The 23,846-nt window shown below is 43.4% G+C and overlaps 1 protein-coding gene across 3 annotated transcripts in view; it reads left to right on the top strand.

Annotated features, from left to right (window-relative positions):
* Positions 1-23,846, top strand: part of ACAD11 (acyl-CoA dehydrogenase family member 11) — a 91,459-nt gene that overhangs the window by 5,965 nt on the left and 61,648 nt on the right. For 2 of the 3 annotated variants that reach the window (XM_075586775.1, XM_075586774.1), the window contains exons 2-11: positions 2,526-2,625; positions 6,262-6,387; positions 6,785-6,946; positions 8,011-8,175; positions 10,930-11,077; positions 13,787-13,908; positions 15,964-16,070; positions 17,408-17,534; positions 19,557-19,634; positions 20,643-20,781. In XM_075586775.1, the coding sequence (XP_075442890.1) occupies positions 2,526-2,625; positions 6,262-6,387; positions 6,785-6,946; positions 8,011-8,175; positions 10,930-11,077; positions 13,787-13,908; positions 15,964-16,070; positions 17,408-17,534; positions 19,557-19,634; positions 20,643-20,781 (1,274 nt within the window). Of the gene's footprint in view, positions 1-975; positions 999-2,525; positions 2,626-6,261; positions 6,388-6,784; positions 6,947-8,010; positions 8,176-10,929; positions 11,078-13,786; positions 13,909-15,963; positions 16,071-17,407; positions 17,535-19,556; positions 19,635-20,642; positions 20,782-23,846 lie in introns of those variants that run through there. The other variant, XM_075586776.1, reaches the window with a different exon arrangement.

The following is a 23,846-nucleotide window of genomic DNA, read 5'->3' as shown; positions in this document are numbered from 1 at the left end:
AACCCATTGTCGGCTCCACCGTCTGGTGGAGCAAATGGAAATGCAAAGAGCGGTCATTGATCCCAGGACGTGGATACTTGAGTCCTTCCTTCCTGTCCAAATGGTTTTGACACCTCAGACATCCTCTGGGGATTTCATCTCCAGATGTCCTGCCTGACCTACTGACACCAATTGGTAGCCCCAGTGGCCGGTCAGAGCATTGGGTCTGAAAGTCCCAGCTCATTTCTGTGCATGAACATATATGTTTTAAGACACACAGTTTTAATAAAATAAACTTTAAAAATATCCTAAGTTTTGCTGGTATGGGGAATAGAATAAAAAGCTGCACTTTGTTTCTTTCTAGCCATAGTCTCCACACACTTTAAAATAGACTTAGGACTGGACTTTACAAGCCCCCTCACAACCTTATAACCCCCCTTGAAACTCATACCTCAGCAATCCCTGCTGCTGGCATCCCTGGAATGGTAAAAACACAATAATTCTTTATTGTCGCATAATTACAGGTAATGCTTTAACAAAAGTTGGCTCCAAGAGCTGACACTCCTGAACCCCAACACATGGATCAGAGGTAACCAAACGTGCGTAACCTTTATTTATGAGCCTGGTTCCCTCTTCACCGTCACAATCTGGCCTACCTTTAGCATCCACAAACCATATTGGTACCAGCTGTGCAACTGGATCAAACTCCATGCTAACTAACACCCTTCAGCATCCACACCCACAAACCTTAATAGATCCAGCGGTGCGGCGGCACCAATCCCCACCCTGAGGCAAATTCCACCCCCACAATGAGCAGCAACTTTGCCTTTTGTTTCAAAATTGCCTCTTTTCCCTCGAGTGTAAGCTCTCATTCCCTTCTGTATCTGTTTGCATTTGTTTGTCTTTACGTGTGTCATTCAGTTTTTGCAATTAATGATGCTCTATACCCCTATTGTACCACGCTGCAGAATATGCTGGTGCTTTGCAAATAAAGAATAATAGTTCCTGCAAATGAATGGGTTGGTACAGTTTTTTTTATAAAGATTTCTTCACTTGTCTGATTTTGCCTCTCTCTTTTTCCCCTGCTTAATAATTCTTCGCTTTTGTGTTTTTTGTCCTGTAAAATGAGCCTGAAACCTAAATGGCTGATAAGCACACCCACATTTGTGACATAACTTAATTTCAAACAGGCTTAGGCCTCGTCTAGGGTGGAAACAGGCGCGCTGGCCCTGCTCGGCCATGCTTTTCCTGGCCAGTTAGGTGCGCGCGTCTGGGGGCGCGGCTCTGACGCCTCATTGGGTGAACCGCTTACGTGACGTGCTTGCGAGCAGCAAAATCAATTTTGCTTGCTTGGCATGCGGCTAAGCGGCGAGCAGGCACACCCGCCCGCACACGCAGGCCACATGCGTTGTCGCAACGTGTCCAGGGTGAGCGCACGCACCTGCTCAGCGCCACCCTGGACAAGGCCTTTTCAGAGACGCTCAGGATAAGAGGGAGAACATATTGCTGACTGCAAGTACTGTGTATGGTGCAGACCGAACAGCTAATGATATCTGGTATAGCGCAACAATTGCGGGGAAGGTGCGACGGGAACAATCATGGGACACGTATTCCCTCAAAAATAATGGTAACAAAAGGGGGGAGGTTCCCAGCACTCAATAAGCAAGATCTAGAAAAACGTTAGAAAGACATAATTGAATCAGTGATAATTTACTGTGGATAAGGTAAATCGTATGCGAACTGAGTCAAATACACTTCACATACTGTAAGACAATAGCTAATAAGGAATACTGAAAAGACAGTATACCAAAACATAACATACTTATCCTACGTATGGATGATCAATGTAAGATAGATGCAGATTATGCTGAGCAAAAAAATGGGAGACAAAAAAAATGGGGAGTGAAGGAGAGGATCAAAAAAATAAAGGAGCAATACAAATATCAGTGGAACTTCATAAGTGGGGGTCAACGTTTTGGGGATGAACTCTGTCTTGAGGCCTGTTCCTACCAGTCTAAATCTAATGGTAATTTCCTCGACTCCTGAACAAAGCTTCCAATGCTGACGCAGTCAGAAATAGTCCATGTAGTAGATCACATCTATGCGTTTTCAAGAAGTCTCAGCTCTGATCGTTCTCACGACACGACTATTTCTGACTGCATCAGCATTGGGAGCTTTTTTAAAAGGGTGGTCAGGTAGGAGGGATAGCTGCTTTTTAATAGATTTTAATCTTTAAATACTTTTTGCCCATTGCAATAATCAATATAAAGTAAAAGGGAGGGTCAAATAAATTCCGTTTGGACTCTCTTAAATTAACTTAAACATCATACGGTATATGTACCTTGCATGCTTTTGAACGTGAGCTTTCATACCATTTGATTTTAAAGAAGTCTCATGTGATTGTGCGAATTCATGCGGGGAGCATCTGTGTGTCATGTTTAATGTTCCATAGACTTTTGGGCAGTTGAGACAATCGCTGTTTAGCCCTAGTTTTATATAACAAACTGGCCATATGATAACAAACATTTTATTTTATCTTCATACAGATCAGGCCAATCCAACCCTACATTTTTCCTTCAGAAAGGCCAGAGGAAATATGTTCTCAGGAAGAAACCACATGGCCCACTGCTGCCAGGAGCCCACCGGGTAAAGTATAGTTTGCAGATGTATTCGCACCTTTTATCATCCGCAGTGCCAAAGTCTTCTGAACCCATGGCTTTTACTAATGTCCTCACTGCACTTGTGCTGTACCTTTTTATATGGCGAACATGCTTTTACATCCTCACAAGAAAAATGAGAGAAGCCAACATTGGGTATAGTAACGAAGAGATGCACGGTAGTTCTCATTATTATAATTTGTTTATAAAGCAGTTACAATAATGTAGCGTGCTAACAAATTCGTGGTAGAGTAGAACTCGCTTTAATGGACAATCATTTGACTTTCTGGAACCGAAACATAGGGCTCACTTAAATGCGAAGTTTTTCCAGTGCAGTTTTTAAAATGTATTAATAAGCCTCTTCTGAAACAAATATGTTAAAATAAACGCAATTGTTGAGTCCATTTTTTTTTTTTTTTTTTTAGATGAGTTAACACAAAGTGGTTGCCCATGACTCGAGATTTAGTTCTTTCAAGGATATGTTGTGATATATTGCAATATACAGTACTGTTACATTGTGCCATGCTGATTTATCCCTGGGGACAAAAAATGTCACTGGCAACATCTGTGGTATCGTTCTGCACTTAATGATACCAGATATTGTTATACAGTATGCGGATAAAAACAATAAGTGATAGTGACAATTGGTGATATATATTGTGATTTATAAGTGTTGTGATATTTAAATATAAATTCTGTGTTATTGTATTGTATTGTATTGTATGTCTTTATTTATATAGCGCCATTAATGTACATAGCGCTTCACAGTAGTAATACATGTGGTAATCGAATAAATAACAGATAATATAAATAACAGATCATGGGAATAAGTGCTTCAGACAAACATAACATTAAGGAAGAGGAGTCCCTGCCCCGAGGAGCTTACAATCTAATTGGTAGGTAGGGAGAACGTACAGAGACAGTAGGAGGGAGTTCTGGTAAGTGCGTCTGCAGGGGGCCAAGCTTTATGTATCATGTGTTCAGAATATCCACAGTGCTATTCGTATGCTTCTTTAAGCAAGTGTGTCTTAAGGTGGGTCTTAAAGGTGGATAGAGAGGGTGCTTGTCGGGTACTGAGGGGAAGGGCATTCCAGAGGTGTGGGGCAGTCAGTGAAAAAGGTTTAAGGCGGGAGAGGGCTTTAGATAAAAAGGGGGTAGAAAGAAGATATCCTTGAGCAGAACGCAAGAGTCGGGGTGGTGCATAGCGAGAAATTAGGGCTGAGATGTAAGAAGGGGCAGAAGAGTGTAAAGCTTTAAAAGTGAGGAGAAGAATGGAGTGTGAGATGCAGGATTTGATTGGAAGCCAGGAGAGGGATTTCAGGAGGGGAGATGCAGAGACAGATCGAGGAAAGAGTAGAGTGATTCTGGCAGCAGCATTTAGGATAGATTGTAGGGGAGACAGGTGAGAGGCAGGAAGGCCGAACAGCAGGAGGTTACAGTAATCAAGACGGGAGAGAATGAGGGCCTGAGTCAGAGTTTTAGCAGTCGAGCAACAGAGGAAAGGGCGTATCTTTGTGATATTGCGGGATGTTCTGACGTATGGATTCCACCTTTTCCTTAAAATAGTCAGCAAAGTCCTGAGCGGAGATGGAGGAAGGAGAGGCAGCTGAGGGTGGTTTGAGTAGAGTATCAAAGACAGAGAACAGTCGGCGTGGGTTAGACTTGTGCAAGTTGATTAGTGCAGAAAAGTAGGCTTGTTTAGCTTGCGAGAGGGCAGAGTTGAAACAGGATAGCATAAATTTGTAGTGAAGGAAGTCTGCGAGAGTGTGAGACTTCCTCCAGAGGCATTCAGAGGAACGAGTGGAGGAACGCAGCATGCGTGTGCGGGAATTTAGCCAGGGTCTAGGGTTAGAAGGGCGAGTGCGGCAGAGAGAAAGTGGGGCATGTAGATCAAGAGATGAGGACAAGACAGAGTTGTAGTTCCTGACCAGGTTGTCGGGGTCTGTAGCGGAGCTGAGAGAGGAGAGGGAGGAGCGTAAAGTGGACTCAAAGTCAGGTAAGTGAATAGAGCGCAGGTTTCTGCAGAACCGGGGTGTAGATGGAGGGGGAGAAGCGAGATAGAGAGAATGAGATGAGATGATGGTCAGAGAGAGGAAAAGGGGAAATGGAGAAATCGGAGAGAGAGAAGTTCTTGGTGAAAACCAGGTCTAAGTAGTGGCCATCCTTGTGGGTGCTGGCTGCAGTCCACTGTTGAAGGCCAAAAGAAGAGGTTAGAGAAATTAAGAAAGCGGGAAGCCCAAGGGAGAGAGGGGTCATCAATGAGGCAATTAAGTCCCCAAGGAGAAGAACAGGGGAGTCTGAGGAGATGAAGAAAGAGAGCCAGGATTCAAAGTGAGACAGAAAGGCAGAAGGGGGATGAGTAGAGGTAGGTGGGCGATAGATGACCGCCACATGAACAGGGAGAGGAGAGAAAATCTGGACAGTGTGAGCCTCAAAGGAGGGAAAAGCAAGAGAGGGAGGAATAGGAAGGGTTCGGTAACGACAGAGAGAGGAGAGCAGGAGCCCCACGCCTCCACCCCTGCCATCAGTGCGCGGAGTGTGGGAGAAGGAAAGGCCACCGTAGGAGAGGGCAGCTTCCAGAGCAGAGTCAGACTGAGTGAGCCAGGTCTCAGTTATAGCAAAGAGAAGCAGGGAGTGAGAGAGAAAGAAGTAATGCACAGAGAGGAACTTGTTAGAGAGGGAGCGAGCATTCCAAAGGGCACAGGAGAAAGGGAGAGAGGAGGGAGGGTGGCAGGGGATGGGTATAAGGTTGGAGGGGTTGACACCAGAAGGAGTAGAGGTTGCAGTTGGCAGGCAAGGACGAGCGCATGTAGGAATAAGACAGGGACCAGGATTGGGAGAGATATCCCCAGAAGCAAGGAGGAGAAGCATGGATAGAAAGAGAATCTGTGAGGTGGATTTGTAGGGGTGTTTTTTAGTGCAGGGGATATAGCAGTGTGGTGACAGAGGACGCAGGTAAGAAAGGAGTTCATGTGAACAGAGAAGTGGTGAAGGAAGGAGAGATGGATATATATTAATAGCGTTAGAGACATACTGAGGCTGGTAAAAAGAAGTGCATACTTTGAGAAGGAGTGAAGTCACAGCAAATATAAATGGTAAAGGCAGCATCACAGCAGTAATGATGCAGTCTGGTATTGATGATATCCTCCTTTCCAGCGTAGTTCAAATGCAGGAATCAGGGCCTGTTGGGGTGTCCACTTCTTCCTCACTTCTTTTGAACTTCCTTTTAAACTTCAGTTGTTCAGTAGACATGCCACTTATAATGGGCCACTTGGATATGGGCTGCTATTGATGTAATAGCACTGAAAATCCGTGAAAAATATATACAGGTATAGGGATGTGTAGATCAAAAAGTGTCTTATACACACATAAGTGATAGAATATTTTCAATATAACCTGTGTTGTGACAACTGAGATTCTGCTGCTGTTTAGTTAGGATAGCACAACATCCTGAGGTGCTAGTTTAAGATAAAGAAATATCCTGCACAACTCTCATGGTGTAGTAAATAAAATATAATGTGTGTAATCCATATTTTATTTACTACACCATGAGAGTTGTGCGCTGGTTTTTCTTTTTCTATTGTTATACAGTATGTGGGACTGTTCTATAATTGTATGTTTCTAGGTTGAACGGGAATACCAGGTGCAGATGTCCTTGTTTGCAGCAGGCTTTCCTGTACCCAGGCCCTTATTGTACTGTAAAGATGTGTCGGTGATTGGAACTGAATTCTATGTCATGGATCATGTCCAGGTGGGTTCATTTTCATGGGTGTTTCATAATGACTAGTGTTCAGTGAGCTGTTTGGAAGGATAAAGTGTATGCTTCATTTGGGGAAGTATCCCTTCCAGCCAAACTAGTTATTACTCTACATCATAACTTGCCTTGCACCTTATAACAATGTCTGTGGGAGCAACTGCTCCGTCTCCTGTATTATTTTTCACATTTAACTAGAAACTGAGTAGTAGTTGGTAAAGAATCAGAATGCTGGTTGAATGCTGTTCATCAATTTGTAAAGGTGTAAATGGGCGTTCATCACATAGCAATTTTACATGAAATAACACAAGTTGAGTTCCTGATATGTGTGTGGATAGTCTGCATTGCCCAATGGTTTGTTTACCTGTTGTCTCTTTTCCTTGTGCGCTGCCAGGGTCGTATCTTCAGAGACGTCACTCTTCCAGAAGTCAGCCCTGCGGAGAGATCTGCCTTGTATGTTGCTGTGACTGAAACCCTGTCTCGGCTGCATTCATTTAACATACACACATTAAATCTGTCTGGATACGGCAAAGGGAAGGGATACTGCCAGAGACAGGTAATGCTTTGTCTCCTGACAGACTTTGTCACAAGGTCCAATTGACAGCCGCTCATGCTTCACAGGGAAAAGTTTTTGGAACTACCTAATAATGAATGTAACTGAAATGGAGTGCAATTTTAGTCGCACACGCCTTAGCTTTCTTATGGGAATGAAAACATAAAGAAGCCTAGAATATTCGTTTTAGATATTATTTGCCCCCCTGAGGAAATTATGCTTCCAGAGCAGAATGATACAGCTTGCTAGGCTGTGTTATTTAGCAAAAGCTGCACGTGTTTCCTGCTATTCATGGAAAGTAAAACGTTTGTATGTATGTATGTATGTACATTTTCATTGCTATGGTGCTTTATAGAAAGAGTCAATAAAATGCAGGTAGTTATACTGTACGATAAGTGCAACAGACAATAGGAAAAAGAGACCCCTGCCCTAGAGAGTTTGCAATGTAAGTGTTATGAATCGAATATGGAGTACCTTCCACCATGAAATCTCCAGGCTCTTTACGGCTATAAGTAACTACCCAGGTAAATAATAATCATATGTATGATATTTACCCAATAGAAATATACAAAAAGCTCTCCAAACTTATAAGCTTCTACAGAGGGAAAAAAAACCGAATAAGTGCAAAAATACAGCAGTATAGTTGAGTATAACTGATTGCGGTGCCAGTAGGATTAGGGAGCGCTAGCTGCGCTAACCCTGCTGGTAAACATGGTACTGTATATCTAACACAGAAAGTCCACAGCACACAACAAGTAGAAAATAAGAAAAACTTACATTTAAAACTGCTAGACAAACCGTATACAGAGCAATGTTTGAGACCTACTGTTCATGGTCCCTTTGTGAAGCTCGAACTGGAGACTGTCTAATCCTTATCTTTGTTTAAGCTTCTTCATCATGAAATTCAATGGAATTAATTAGTAGAATTTTATATAGGGTAAAATTCAACATCATTATGGCCACCAAGGTTAAGTAATGTAAGAGCCCATTAGACTCCTGAGAGGGTTGGAACATTCCAAGCATGAATGCACTTTGCTTCTGTATGTATTTATTGTTTTGATTTACAGGTGACCACTTGGAAAAAGCAGTATGAAAGAGCTGCACATACTGATATTCCAGCAATGAACCAGCTCTCCGACTGGTTGATTAACAACTTGCCAAGCAATGATAATGAAGAGGCATTGATCCATGGGGATTTCAGGATTGATAATATTATTTTCCACCCAACAGAGGTACAATATATTATTTTTAAAAAGCCAATTCCTTTTCTATTTTAATTTATCAGGGAGAAATATGGCTTTTTTTTTAAGTGAAACTTCCTTAGTGGCACCTTATTCGAACTAGGGCAAAAAAGAATTGTGGAGACAGAAATGAAACGGATGTGACGTCAGTGCTGGCAGTTGAGGCCGGGCTGTGTTCTGGCTCAGCCCGACCCCAACACTGACATCACACCCGCTCCAAAAATCAATGCGGTATCGCCGCCGCCGCCGCTCCTAACGGCCTGATGGCCGCCGCACTCCCCACACGGCCGCTGACATATGCGGCGCTGGCGGCGATACTAATGGCCGCCGTTCTCGCTGCCATGCCGCGCATGCGCTGTTGTGTTTTGATGGCTAACCCCTCCCCTCAGCTCCGGCCACTCCAGCACATACGCCATTCCCCCCAGATGCATTATTACATCGGCTCCCCGCGGGGCTGGAGGCCGCTGACCCGGCTGCCGGAGGAAGCCAACAATGGCTGCGGGGTCTGCGTGCTGCGCAACTGTGTATCGGGGGCGAGTGAACCTCCGCCATTGCCGCTCCTATGCCGCGCATGCGCAGCAGTGATGGCGGCAGAAGAGGCTGTTGTGCTATGCGTCCTCCACAGCATAATCAGAGGGAAGAGCGCCCCACGCACATTACCGTGCCCTCCTGTAACCCCCTTGTGTGGACCTGGCTGCAGCAGGACACGCAGCTCTATGGGGACACACACACACTGACTGACACACATACACTGACTGACACACACACATATATACAAACACACAGACACTAATTGACACACACACACAAGGAATTCACACTCTCAGTCACGCGCACACTCACAGTCACGCGCACACTCACACAGTCACACGCACGCACACACAGTCACACGCACGCACACTCAGTCACACGCACACTCAGTCACACGCACGCACACTCAGTCTCACGAACACACAGTCACACACACACTCAGTCACGCACACACAGTCACAGTCACACGCACAGTCACACGCACAGTCACACGCAGTCACATGCACACTCAGTCACATGCACACTCATAGTCACACGCACAGTCACACGCACACGCACATGCACACTCACACGCACACGCACAGTCAGTCACACGCACACTCAGTCACACGCACACTCAGTCACACGCACACTCAGTCACACGCACACTCAGTCACACGCACACTCAGTCACACGCACACTCAGTCACACGCACACACTCTGTCACACGCACACACTCTGTCACACGCACACACTCTGTCACACGCACACACTCTGTCACTCGCACACACTCTGTCACACGCACACACTCTCACACGCGCACACTCTGTCACACGCACACTCTGTCACACGCACACTCTCTGTCACGCACACTCTCTGTCACACGCACACTCTCTGTCACACGCACACTCTCTGTCACACGCACACTCAGTCACACGCACACACGAGGAATTCACACTTAGTGCAAATAGCTAATACAGGGGATGTGTGCCGAGCATGCGCGTTATAAGTCAAATTTATTTGCGTTTTGTCAATGAAATTGTATTTTGATTTTTAATTAAAACATCACAAACACAAATACAATTTCTGTGACAAAAGTCAAAGAAGTTTCACTTACTATGCGCGTGCACAGCACACACAGCTTTTTTTATTTTTCCTGGAACAAAAGAAAGATGTCCACGGGGTCACCCAGTAGAAAGTTACAACTTTCCTGTCATGTCAAGCCCTCTTGACTGCCAGACTGAGGCTGATCCTGGTCACCATTTTGTTATCACAGACACATACTCTTGTCCAAGAGATTTAAGTTGTAATAAAAATGTCCTCCAAGGATGGAATTCCCCGGAGTTTGGAGTTTTGGAGTTGAGCTCTGGGAAGCCCCCCAAGGACAAATAAAGGGAAAACATGGTTCCTGTATGGTATTGCGGCTTTAATAAGCGACATTGTTGTCTGGGTTATGTTTTTTACAGCTTTTGTTGCCAGGGGAAAATGAATTTCATATAAGACACTTTGGGGCCTGTTCTCTTAGCTCCAAAGTGGGACAACCCGCTTCTTAAGTGCACTTATCGCATGTCCAAACCGCATCTAAATGGCTTTTTTAAAAGCGGTTTCAATTCAGCTCTAACAATCCAATCGGTTTGACAAAAAAGCTTCCAACTCGCATTTTTTATCACAACTGCTAGTGTAGTAGCTCCCTTATGCAAACCGCTTCTAAAAACTCACATTTTATTAACGCCACCTAAAGAGTGGTGAGATTGGTATTGCGAGTTACATCCAGAGCCTGAAATATGGTTTTGGCTGAGAGAGCAAAACCCATAAGTCAGACTGGGGATGTATTTATCACCACATCTTGTTTTTCCGCTTCTAAAGAAAGTACTATTGGCTGTGAACCCATGTGGGTTGTCACTTTTGTTTAGAAGTGATTTGAAATAGAGAATACCGTTTTTTTTCTCTCACAATTCATTCCGCTTCTTGCGAACATGCCAAACTGTGTTTTGGCAATGGCAACTTCAGAGATACTGGTTTAAGGCCCTTTGTCTGTTAGAGGAATTTCCATTTACTTTTTCTGCTATCTGCTTTTTATACTGGTCTTTTGACTACTGTGCTTTTGTAAATAAAGAAGTGAGTGTTTGATAGATATCTATATCTTTATCTATATATCATTCTTATAAGCAAATCACTCATGCCATGTATTTAGATTTGCCAACCTCTAAACCTTACATTTTCTGATTATTTCAGGCACGTGTGATGGCGGTTCTTGACTGGGAACTTTCCACCATTGGGCATCCAATGGCAGATTTGGCTTATTTCAGTTCACTCTATTTTTGGCCTAGAGAAGTTCGATTCTTCGGTCACGGTAGTGGCAAAAATTTTATTGATGTAGAAGGTGAGAACTGTTTTTTTCATGTTAATTTGACAGAAGGTTGTTATTTTAGTCAAATTTAAACTGCTAGGATATTGATCGGAGCTCCATTTATGGGAATAACTTTGTCACCTGGCCTTTGACGTGTGGGTGAATGTTTATCTAGTATGGGTCATGTATAACCTTTATTGTTCAAAGCTTTGTGGGGAGTCATGCTTAGAGGAAATCAAATTGACACCTGATTTAGGCTTATCTCCCATATGAAAGGTAAGATGCAATTGTTTTGTTGATCTTGATCAGGAAGTAGCTGGTTAATCATTCATCATTATCAATTCATCATTATATTAATCCAGAGGAAGGCCAACAAAAAATCCAATGAAACATTTACCAATTATGTCTCCTAATAATGTTTCTTCCTGACCTAAAGTAATGTCAGTCAGATTTCTCCCTGGATCAACCTCTTACAGATGTAGCCAACGTTATTACAACATTTGGCGCACTGCGTCAGTACATGTAGAGCGGGAGAAGCAGTCATTTATTTGAAGCGGCGCGAGAGAGACGGGAACGTGGTTGTCACGCCATTTCAGCCGCAGGGGTGTGCCAAACGTTGTTCTCTTTGATGTTACTCTCTTAGACCCATTGCAATTTGGCTTTCCGAAACGCTCATTCCACTGAAACTGTCCTCACTGATGAAGTTAATAGTGTACACATTAGCAAATATCAAGGGCTCTTCTCCCTTCCAATTTAGCTTGACCTCTGCTGCTTTTGACACCGTCAATCAGCAGCAAAGTCTTGACTCCCTTTGTGTCTGTAACAAAGCCCTGGTTCCCCTCTTATCTTTCTAACTGCTTCATCAGTCTAGTGCTAGCTCTTTCTCTTCTCCTGTCAACCTGTCTGTTGGCGTGCCTGAGGGCTCTGTCCCTGAATCACTTTTCTCTTGAAATACACTCTCACTTGACGATACGATTAGTTCCTTTGGTTTCCAATATCCCCTCTATGCAGATTAGTCAATAAGAAATTCTATACATTCAGCGTAGGTACCTGCTATATTTGGAGTTTACCTTGACAGGGTTAGCAGGCTTAAATCATTTTGTTTTTTTATGAAGGGATGCAACTTAAATTGCTCCTTTGTTATTAGACTTGGGTTCAAAATGCAGAAATGTCACTAATTGCCAGCCAATTTGGGAAGGAGAGCTGGAATTGTATATTCTTTTTCCATAAATGTGAGGCCAATCTTTTTACAAGTTGCATAACTTCATAAAGGAAGGAGCACAGGTTCTATGTATTTGTTTTCCTTGGGGTCCGTTGTCTGTCACGATAACACTTCCATTATTCCAGTCACCCAATCACGATGGGAACCTGATGAAGGCCTTTATGGCCGAAACATAGTTTTTTCTTTTATGTAAAATAAACACTTTTGTATTGAAAATACAGCTTGGAGGTCCTGGTGATCTTTCCAGCTATATCATGCTTACTTTACAAACATAACAAAAGGAAAAAAAAATGTAGCTGTAGATCTGAGGATTGAGAAACCATTATATCAACATACAAAATTAGATACAGATTATAAAATATTTCCAAAGCTTGTTTACTGTGGGATTGTTAAAAATAAAAACACTTAAAGCTGCAGTTCAGTCAATATCCTGCATGTGTGTTTTTTTTAATAAATCAGTTCTGTAGTAAGAAAAAGTACTTTTAGCATTTTCTGTTTTAAAAAACAACAACTTTGAAAGACCAATTTTCTTGTATTCTATTTTAACAGCCATTTGCTAAGGCACTGCCCCTTCATGTCCTGTCATAAGCCCTGGCACACCCCTTTGCCAGCCCTGCCCTCCCTCTAGCACATGTCAGTGCAGGAGTGCTCATGAATATTCATGAGCTTCCACTGAGAGACAGAAGCAGAAGAAAAACATATGCCAGCTCTAATTATGTCACCAAATTTCGCCTATCAATACATGGAGAACGAATTGACTGGCAGCTATACAGTTCTTTAGGTAATTAGAGATTGCACACATGAAACTATTGAAGTTAAAAAATAAAAAAAATGTAAAAAAAAGACTGAACTGCAGCTTTAACCCCTTCAGAATGGCTTCACGTAGGAGCTACATTACAAACGGGTGACACCCCCTTTTTATTTTGGGTTGTTCCAACATCTGAACCCCAAGAAATCTATGAGATTCCCCTTCAGCTACACAAGGTAGCCGGAGGAGAGTGGGGCAAGCCCCCTTATATGTTTTGAGGCTCTGAGAGGGGTGACACCCCCACAAGATCAAAAGGGGGATTCCCTTCATTCAGTTTTGGGCAGTGACATCCCCCTCTGAACCCCATGATCTCTATTTGTCTGGGTTATTTTCAGGAATATTATCATTACTAGGTTTGAACGCTGTTAGCATCAAATACTCCAAAATGTCTTCAGCACTGTAGGTTACAAAAACCCTCAACACTAAAAAGGTAAAAAAATACTTTTTTTTCCGCAGCAGATTGCGGTGGGATCAGCTGCTTCGCACAATATAGAATTACTCTGTTAACCTAATAAAAATGTCACTGCCATTCATTTGCTTTAGCTATAGGAGGGAGTGCGCCTTTGAAAAAGGACTAACTTTGAAGCAGCATGGGTTTCTGCTTGGTATAAACTGTGACAAGATTACTAAATGTTATTCGTCTTGAAAAAACTGTGCGTTGTTCTGGATATATTTGTAAATGTATAATACTCTGTCTCTCTGTCTTTGGCAGGTATCCCAGCATTCGAGGACTTGATGAGCATTTATAGTCGCTCCAGAGCTGTCTCTTCATCAGTGTCTGATTGGAGTTTTTTTCTTGCTCTCGCCTTTTTTAAGAGTGCAGGTATATTTCAGGTAAAGATCCTGTGGCAGGACGGCCTGTAGCCGAGGTCAGGGACAGTCCACACGTGTAGTTTCAGGATAAATAAGAACGTTCAGTGGCTTTATTTCTCCACAGTAACATAACATGCGGGTACACTGTCCCTTTAACAAAATAAATCCTGCTCCACTTTGGGAGAAAAACTGACTAATAACACAGCAGACCTATCTAGCAGGCTGGCTGGCTAAACCAGAACCAAACCATAAGGGTACTTTAAGCAGTCAGTAAACAAGTGAATAATCCTTACTTTAGTTGAAGTAGTCTTTGGTGAAATCCCTCTGGCTAAGGGCTCACCCAGCAGTGTGCTTCTCTCTCTCTCTCTCTGGCAGCTACTGCCAGTCACATGATCCTTTATCTACCTTGCTGGCTCTGAGGTGTCAGCTAAAGAGTTCTGATTTCCTAACTTCCACCTGAGTTAACCCTTATGAGTGCTGGATGAAGCACTCAGACATATGTCTCCCAGGCGTAACTGATAGGAGTTGACTTCACTCTGTCACAGATCCCATGTTAATTATTTGAAGCGACAACTGTTATTGGTACTAGTCCAAGATTGTGGCACGTAGCCAAACTGGAATGTTTGTGCATGGGTGTGCTAGGCTCACAGTTTAAATAGCTTTTAGGTTTAACATAAACTTCACTTCATAGTTACAAACATGCCTACAGGTAATGCTTGAGGACCCACGCGTGGTCGCAGAGACGCAGGAAGGATACTCGGAGTACGTGGAGTGTTGCGAAAGCAGCAAGTGGGGAGAGACTTATACAGCCCTGGTTTAATTGGTTGCAGTATAATCCCTTAAGAAAACCATAACCTTTTCTTACACACTTTCAGAAAGATTATTGAAGTTAGGTTTTAATTACTGAACCTCAACCATGCCCTATATTCTGTATATAAAAAATAAATGAGAGAAATGGTGTAAACATGATAGTATAGGCCAAGGCAATGAACAGTGGATTGTCTGGCAGAGTTACTGCATTCAACAACATCATTTGTTGCATACCTGAATATTGAAGGGGATATTATTTAGGTGGTTTCTACCATGTATTTGTCTTTGTGTCCCTCATCCTACTCTATTCCCTTTCAGGGCTGCCAACAGAAATCGTGGGGCCCAGGACAAACATTTTAAGCAGCACCTCCCCTCCCCCACCCCCAGAGAAAGGAAAGAGGCTTATAGGCAGCTGAGAGTTGGGGCCACGACCGGCAGCAGGGCCTGGCCAGAGGTCGGGGAAAATGTGCAGCGCCGGCCGGGCCCTCCCAGCCAGCGGGCCTGGGACACCAACCCCGGCAGACCCCCCCCTGTTGGCGGCCCTGTTCCCTTTCTTCTACTCCATCTTCCCTTTTTTATACTGTGTACTCATTTTTCACTCCTTGTTTCACTCTTCTTGTAAACGTTTGCTACAGAAATGCAAACGTGATCACATCCAAAAAAGGCCTCCTTGTTAGGCTGCGCTTATAGTGCCGGTGACGGCGACGCGACCAATGAGGTCACCCATCGCCGTCGCAAAAGTTGTATTTCAAGTTTGAGAGACGGCGCTGGCGACAAGGCCAGTGACGTCACCAAGGGGGAGGGCAGAGTGCAATTGGCGCTCTGTGATTGGTCACATGTGGCGACTGTCTCTCCAAAAATCAAACATCGGTGACTACCAGATTTTTGGCAGCTCCTTTGCGCCGCCGCGTGCACTATAAGTGGCGACAATGCATTTGTGTTGACGCGACAGTCGCGTCGCCGGCACTATAAACGCAGCCTTAAAAGGTTATATAACACACAATAAGTATAAGTATTTTAAAACCAACAGCCCTGTGTTGCTGCTTTAGATTAAGGTAGAAGAGCTTTAATTATTTAATTTCCTCTTTTTCCATATATATTTTTTTAGCTGTTCTTCTTGTGGAGTAAATCCTCAGTAACCTGCTGCAAAGACCATATATTTTGAACATTTGTAGTTATGGTAAATAACACGATTTTAATGCTGTATGCTTATTTGTCAATAACATTTACCAACAATTGTATTCATTTCTTTATTTTCTAATGCAGGGTATCTATGCAAGGTTCCTTATCGGAAATTCCAGTGCAGAAAATGCTAGCATATTTGCTGAGATGGTTCAACCTTTGGCAGAAAATGGACTTAAGTTAACAAAACGGTAACACGTTTGTTATGTTAGCACATGCAGGCGATATGATGTCACCGAGCAGTAACAATGATCCAACTAGTGACAGTTAGAGAAGACAAATGTATTAACTTAGTAATATTTTAAAGATTGCAGGCGCACACAGGCTGAAAAGTTGCATGGTTTATAGAACCTGTCTGATCATTGTATACTTTGAATCATTGCAACTTTTCTATTCACTTCATGCTGCTGACAGCACAAAATGATTGGACTTGACCTCATTTGTCACCATTGTGGATTGCTAAAAGGTTACTAACTCATTTTTACAGTATTACAACTCCAGTGTTTCATCGTCTTTGAGACTGGTGCTCTAATTCAGTGGTTCTCAACTCCAGTCCTCAAGTCCCACCAACGGGTCAGGTATTAAGGATATCCCTGCTTAAGACCAGGTGGTTCAATCCGTGGCTCCGTCATTTTGATTGAGCCACCTGAGGACGAGTTGAGAACCAATACTCTAATTGACCATTTTTGTACTAGTCATAGAGAGTGAATGATACACTATGCCTGCTCCAAAGTGTAAAAGTCTGGTACTGGCTCTCAATGTTACCTGAAGCATTGTTCTTTCCGATTTGCAGAAAAAAAGTAAATTAAAATCAGTGTTTTGTATTCATGTAGCACCAGCCAATGCATGCAGGGCTTTAAAAAAAGCTTACAATTGATCTGGTATGCAAAGAGTACTACAGCATAGAAGTGCACGTTTTATAGGACAAGGTCAAGTGTGTATACAGTGGGTTATGTGACCATCTTGTCACCACTATATAAAGGCTTCATTGTAAAGCTGACATTTCATGCGGATCTTGAAGGCGAGAAGAGAGGCAGCTTGACAGATGGTGAGGGGAAGAAAGATCCAGAAGTAGGGGGAGGTATATGAGGGATTTCAGGTGGGACAGTGCAGTGTGTATGCGTGGGTCAGAGAGAGGACAGCATTAGAAGCAGAGAGGCCGAACAGGTTTAGTACATTGCCAGATATAATAATAATAGCATGTTCTTGTATAGCGCTGCTATTTTTACGTAGCGCTTTACAGAGACATTTTGCAGTAACAGGTCCCTGCCCCATGGAGCTTACAATCTATGTTTTTTGGTGCCTGAGGCACAGGGAGATAAAGTGACTTGCCCAAGGTCACAAGGAGCCAACACCGGGAATTAAACCAGACTCCCCTGCTTCACACTCTCAGTGCCAGTCAGGGTCTTTACTCACTGAACCACTCCCTCTCCCTCGCTCGCAGATTTAAGATGAGGCAGGCAGTGTCTATTTTATTTTTGTAATTTAAAACTAAATAATGATATACAGTAAATGCTCAATGTTTTAGCGAAATCCGTACAACCAAAGCACCCTCTGGCCCCATGGGGGAGCTGTTCCTGCGTAGTGTCAGAGGAGAGAGAGTCCTACAGCAGGTGAAGCAGTTCATGGAGCAGCATGTGTACCCAGCTCAACAGGTTAGTGTGCTGTTGAGATTAAAATCTCTCTGTAATATGGCAAAAAGCGTAATTTTCTTATTGCACTTCTTAGCTTCTATGTACCAAGGTATTTGCTCCAGTTTTTGCCCCCATGTGCTAGCAAGGAGTCACATGACCAGTGGCGGGACTACCATATGTGCAGTCGGTTTGGCTGCACTAAGGCTCGCCACCTTTAGGAGCTCACCAATCACAAGCTGAAACGCTGTTCTGGCACGAATTTTAGTAGCAGGAACAGCAATCCGGCATTTCTAATGGTCCTCCTTTCCCACCCCTCAAGGCTCTACCTGTGGAGCGGTGTTGGGAGCCCATCCAAGTGGTCCTAACACAGAAGTTAGACCCCATCGGAAGTCGGGCCCAACTTTAGCAATCACTGCCTGGGTGGGCTGCCTCCTCCCCGCTCCACAGGTAGGGTCCCGGGGCAGAGATTGCTGAAGCTGGGTCCGACTTTCGGTGGGATCTAACTTGTACCGCGATGTCTAGTTCTGTCTCAGCACATGACACAGCTTACTGTATAATGTATACACTAGTGTGCCTTTGTGTCTATTGTTTCCCTCTTCAATCTGTGTTACAAATAACAGAATCTGCCAAATTGAACTCTTTCAATGCCACTGTTGCCGGCCCATTTGGCAGAGAAACAGTTAAGTGGGCATAATCTGGTTTACAATGGAAGAAACTGTTTGTATTTGCTTCACAAGTTGCAACAAATACAAACACTTCTCTACGTCTACATATACCTGACATGTTAAACATGTTGTCTCCAGTAGAGGGCCCAAAGAGCATGTACTTTACATCTCATTTGTAAATCATTAGAATTGACATCGAGTGTTCCTGCATTGTACAGAAGAGACAGAGCTTGTTCTGTAAATTCTGCCCAGCATTTAAAGCTGCAGTTCAGTCAATATCCTGCATGTGTGTGTTTTTTTTAAACAATCAGTTCTGTAGTAAGAAAAAATACTTTTAGCATTTTCTGTTTTTAAAAAAACAACAACTTTGAAAGACCAATTTTCTTGTATTCTATTTTAACAGCCATTTACTAAGGCACTGCCCCTTCATGTCCTGTCACAAGCTCTGGCACACCCCTTTGTCAGCCCTGCCCTCCCTCTAGCACATGTCAGTGCAGGAGTGCTCATGAATATTCATGAGCTTCCACTGACTGACAGAAGCAAATAAAAAACATATGCCAGCTCTAATTATGTCACCAAATTTCGCCTATCAATACATGGAGAACGAATTGACTGGCAGCTATACAGTTCTTTAGGTAATTAGAGATTGCCCACATGAAACTATTGAAGTAAAAAAATAAATTAAAAAAAAAAAAAAAAAAAGACTGAACTGCAGCTTTAACTGACTATCTGCACTCTAGATGTACATTTCATTTGTTCAGCTCCACTTGGAGGGATCTCTCAGATACATACTTTAGTTTAACACTACTGGGGCTTGCTTCATTCGAAGATCGACTATTGAAGTCACTCTACTTAGGTTACGCTCTTTTTGAGCTACTGCTCACTTAATAATATATAGATCAATATATAGATCTTGGTTTACTTCTAACACCTACCAGCTTCTTCACCCCTCTCTGTTTTTATTTTTAGGATCCACAGTGGTATATATTTTATTATATCACTTATGTTTTAACTAATGACATTTATACTTTTATACTGATTTGGGTATAATTCATTACTGTGTGTACACAGTAATAGAGTTATCTTGGTGGCTACCACTTCTTTGTTTGTTGTATGTACCCCTATTCTAATTAATTTGACTTATTTGTCTTGAGAAGTCAAACATGCTGTGTATCTTTGGGCCACTTACCGTATGTTCACTAAAGCAAATCCATATATCTGTGTTCATTTATACGTACAGTATATGTACTGCATATTGACTTCACAAATGCAGGGAAGGAAGTGTCGCATATTGGTGAGCTGTTTCATCACTCCTATCTTTGTAACATAGGTGCTTTTTCTTCATGAGGCAAATTCATTACTTTTATCTGTTTTTCAGGAGGTGTTGGAATATTATACCAAAAATGAAAACTTGCCTCTGAGATGGAAGAAACCCTTGATCATCGAAAAGCTGAAGGTACTGCACAGCAAAGCTTATGTTACACACATTTTCTGTCTGGCTCTACAACATTAAAAATCATTCAACGTTATCCGCTTTATTCTTGACCTGTGTAGACCTGGTGAACTAAAGGTGTTGGGAAATCAGATCTTGCACCTTCTGTGCTGCTGAATGGGCTAGTCAAGTTTTGTTCTGCAGTGCCAGCCTCTCCTGCAGCTAATACGTTTTAATGTGAACTCAACAAATGGCATATATAGCTAAATGTATTGCCTTAAAGACCCAGTGTTACTTAACTTTTAGCTATGACGCTTAGTTATCCAACTACTAAGCACTGTTTTGGCAACTCGGCATTACAACTCCTACAACTATCATCACGGTCCTGTTTATTAGTTCATTATCAAACATTCGTTTTGTGTGGCACAGATTAAAACCCTACCACTACAGGGAAAGTTGTAGCCTATATCTTTTAATTGTTGCCCTGTGAAGTCGAACTCTTGACTTCAAGCTTCAGAAGTTGGTGTTAGCACGCCCGGCCTAATCACATCACCTGTGTTGGCCGCATTCAGCTGCACTTCTGATGCCCTTTAAGAAATGTATAGGCGTTAAAATCCCAGTCCAAGGAGCGTTAGGGACAAATATTTGATTCTGCAGTGCTGAAGCTCCAGATATCTCAGCTGCCCCCATTCTGATACACCAATAGGATGCATACATTACCATGCTGAGTAGTATTTTTATCTCCAAAACATACTCAGTACCCTGTTACCCTATTTCCTAACATAAAGCCCCTCAGCGCCGAAGCAGTCTGTGTGGTGTAATAAAGCAGTGTGCCCAAAGACTATACTGTCTAACTTGCCCCCATATGTTGGAAGTAAATGGCACCATTGCGTTAATAACAAAGTGATCTCTGGCTCTTTGTCCAGAAATTAAAGTCTGTTTTGTTTTGCTGAATTTGCGTTTCAAAATGTATAGAATTACCCTATTTTAGTAGGCACCTCGAAGAGTTTTTTGTTTTCCTCGGGCTTACAGGAAGGGGCTAAAGCAGAAGGACTATGGAACCTGTTCCTGCCAGCTATCAGTGGTCTAAGCCAGACGGACTATGCGTTCATTGCAGAAGAAACCGGGAAATGTTTTTTCGCCCCTGAAATTTTTAATTGTCAGGCTCCAGGTAATCACTCTTATTTCTATGGCTTTTCTTGCTGGAGGCAATAGGAAAAAAGTGAAGGAGAAATGTAATATTTGAGTATAACCAGCCATCAAAAAAAAGTTATGGTGTGTAAAAAAAAATAAAAAAGTAGCGAAAACCCTCCACGGTACAGTGCACAATAAATAAAAATACCACTTGTGGTGCATTTGCATGTCTGACAGAGCTGACTTGAAATAAAGTGGGGCTCGGTGCCGGGGGAGAGCGAGGGGCCTCTTACCTGCTCCAGCATCTCCTCATCTCAGCGACATAACGGCATCATATGACGTAAAGGCGTAAAGTTATGGCAATGTGCTGCTGTGACGTCGCAGAGATGAGGCAATCAGAAGATGCCGGAGGAGAAGCCGGATGGAAGGAAAGAGGCACTTGCAGTGACCCCGCGCTCTCCCCTGGCAATCAGTTTACCTGTTCGGGGGAAGTGTGCGAGGCCTCTGTAAGCTCTGTGCGATGGCACAGCCATCAAGCTGGTCCCGCTGACAGGTCTGCAACACTGTCTTTCCCCTTTGTCGCTTAGCAAACAGTGCTTCCACTGGGTAAAGACATGCAACGGAGCACAAGTATTTCAGTAAAAGCTAATACTCAGCGGACGTTGTTAAATATATCCCTCCTCCTCTTTTCCCTTATTAGAAATGTACAAAATTAAATCAACGATAGGATTACAAATAATTTGTAATGCTGTATGAAGAAGTGTACAAGCACAATGTTGTACAATGTGACAATGTTACAGAATGTAACATCTGACAATCTCTGGTTTTCTCCAGGTCAACACAAGCACAAGGACTGTGTAGGGAATTTTAACATGGGAATGACATTACTTCATTATCTCTTCCTGGGTTTACACATACCCTGTTCAAACCACCATGTCTTTTGGCAATGTCAAACTGGAGTTTATAGTTTGCACAGGAAGCCATGAAATCCGTTGCCCTTTTAGGGCTCGTTCAGGGAGGCAGCTGAGGACTCGGAGGGGGGGCGTGCGGGAGGCAGTGCTGGGAGTTTGCTGGCGACATGTGATTATCCCCCAGCTGCCTTTTCAGCGTTGGGGAGGGGGCGGGGCTACAGGCTGCAGGGTTAAAGTATCCAAGCTGCAGCCATGAAATCATTCTGAAGAATGATTTCATTGGCTGCCTTGGTCCCTGTGACGCGGCTTCAGCTCCAAGAAACGAAATTTTCGTTTACTGAGCTGTCGTCAGCGGCAACGCCTGGCTTCGGAGGCAGGGCAGTAGCTACCTTGAAAACAAGTATTCAAATTGAATACTTTGTTTCTCACTGCAGCAAGCACGTCAGCACGCCCTCCCTCCGAAGCCAGCACCCTGAACGAGGCCTTAGCCTTTTTTCCCCCTAGATAACATAGACTGGCACACTTGGTCTGACAATATGGATAAGGTTGCTCAAACAATGCCCAAAAGGCTAACGATACAAGAATTCAGATGAACAAAATGTATCAATCCTTAACAGTACTGTCAACAAATTTAGGCTAAGAAGCATATTGAACAAACAGACGAGGTTGTATGGTGCTCTAAAACAAAAGGCAGCAAATATTGTGATAACAGCTGAGGTTTTGGGTGGAGTACCCCTCCAAAGAAAGTAATGAATAAGGCTCGGATACAATACTCCCACCGGCCTAGCAGATGTGTAACTGGAAATATAGTCCCACAGGCACTGAGGTAAGGACAATATACACCTTCCGGTGTCCAGCATCAGAACAACATCATGGCATTGACATGGGGTATATAAACAATAATCCTTACAGCCACTTGTAGGAAAAGGAGAGTGGAATGGACTCACATTGAATATTGAAACTCACGTGGTTGAGGAGCCTTAAAGTCCACTCGTCCTGGGGTATACCGTGCCTCCGTTCATGTAGATAAATATGCAAAGAAGGAGGAAAAAAACGAAGCACTGGTTCCACTGTTAGCTTGAAAAAACACAGAGGTGCGTTCCCATAATAAACAAGTTTAATGGATCAGAAAAACGAAACAAACAGAACACCTACGCGTTTCGGGCTTGTGGCCCTTTATCAACAATGCCCAAAAGGCTAAAGATACAAGAATTCAGATGAACAAAATGTATCAATCCTTAACAGTACTGTCAACAAATTTAGGCTAAGAAGCATATTGGGCCACCTTTACTAAGCAGTGCAACGTAATAACCTGTAAGGTGTCTTATGGAGTAGCACTACTTGGTAAATATGGACCATTCACTTGAATAGCCTGCAAGGTGTCTTATGGCATAGCATCACTTCAAAAATATGGGCCTTTATGCCTTAATTGTATTAATATTTTGCCACTCTAAAAAATAGTGTGGATCTTCAGCAAAAATATTTCTAAACGCAATTCTTGCTTTCATGGCACTCTTGATGTTTTATGAGGTTTGTTATTTTTGTCTGTAGGAAGTAATAACTGGTATAATGAGTACATAATTGTAACTTAATTACTAATTAGTCTATGTTGAACTGCATTCATTCCCAGGACGAGTGTCAATTTGGGGGTGACGTGTGGAGCTGAAAGCCCGCGGCTGCTGAGCGGTGAATGACAGCTCTGCTTCAGAAAAGCTTCAGCTACAGCAGCCGTGGTCTTTCCTGCTTCGGCCCCTGCAATGACAAGTGGCCTCCTGTGGGGGACAGGTGCAGGCACTCTAAGGCCTCGTCCCCAGTGACCACGACCGCGCGCCGGTGTGCGAACAAGGGACAGCCCTCTATGGGGCCGGCCCCAGTCCGTGTGCGCGTGCGTGCACATGCACAAAGCACAATGGCGCGACCAGGTTTTGAAAAGTCAAGAAATTTGACTTTTGGTGCAGTGGCCGAGCGATGGTCACAGCGGTGGTTCAGCCAATGAGGGCAAACCAGCCGCGTGACGTCATGGCCACGTCCCCGCTACGCTTCCCAGTCACGAGTGATCTGAAGTCCTCAGATCGCTCGGATGAAGGCCACGAGCACCGCCAGGCGATCCGTTGCTCGCACGTGCTCACTGGTGCCATAACTTAAGCCGTGTCATAGTGTGTGTGTGTGTGTGTGTGTGTGTGTGTTGTTC

Source organism: Ascaphus truei, chromosome 2 (genome assembly GCF_040206685.1).
Source record: "Ascaphus truei isolate aAscTru1 chromosome 2, aAscTru1.hap1, whole genome shotgun sequence".
Classification (NCBI taxonomy): Eukaryota; Metazoa; Chordata; class Amphibia; order Anura; family Ascaphidae; genus Ascaphus; species Ascaphus truei.
This window is presented reverse-complemented; position numbering and strand designations above follow the sequence as displayed.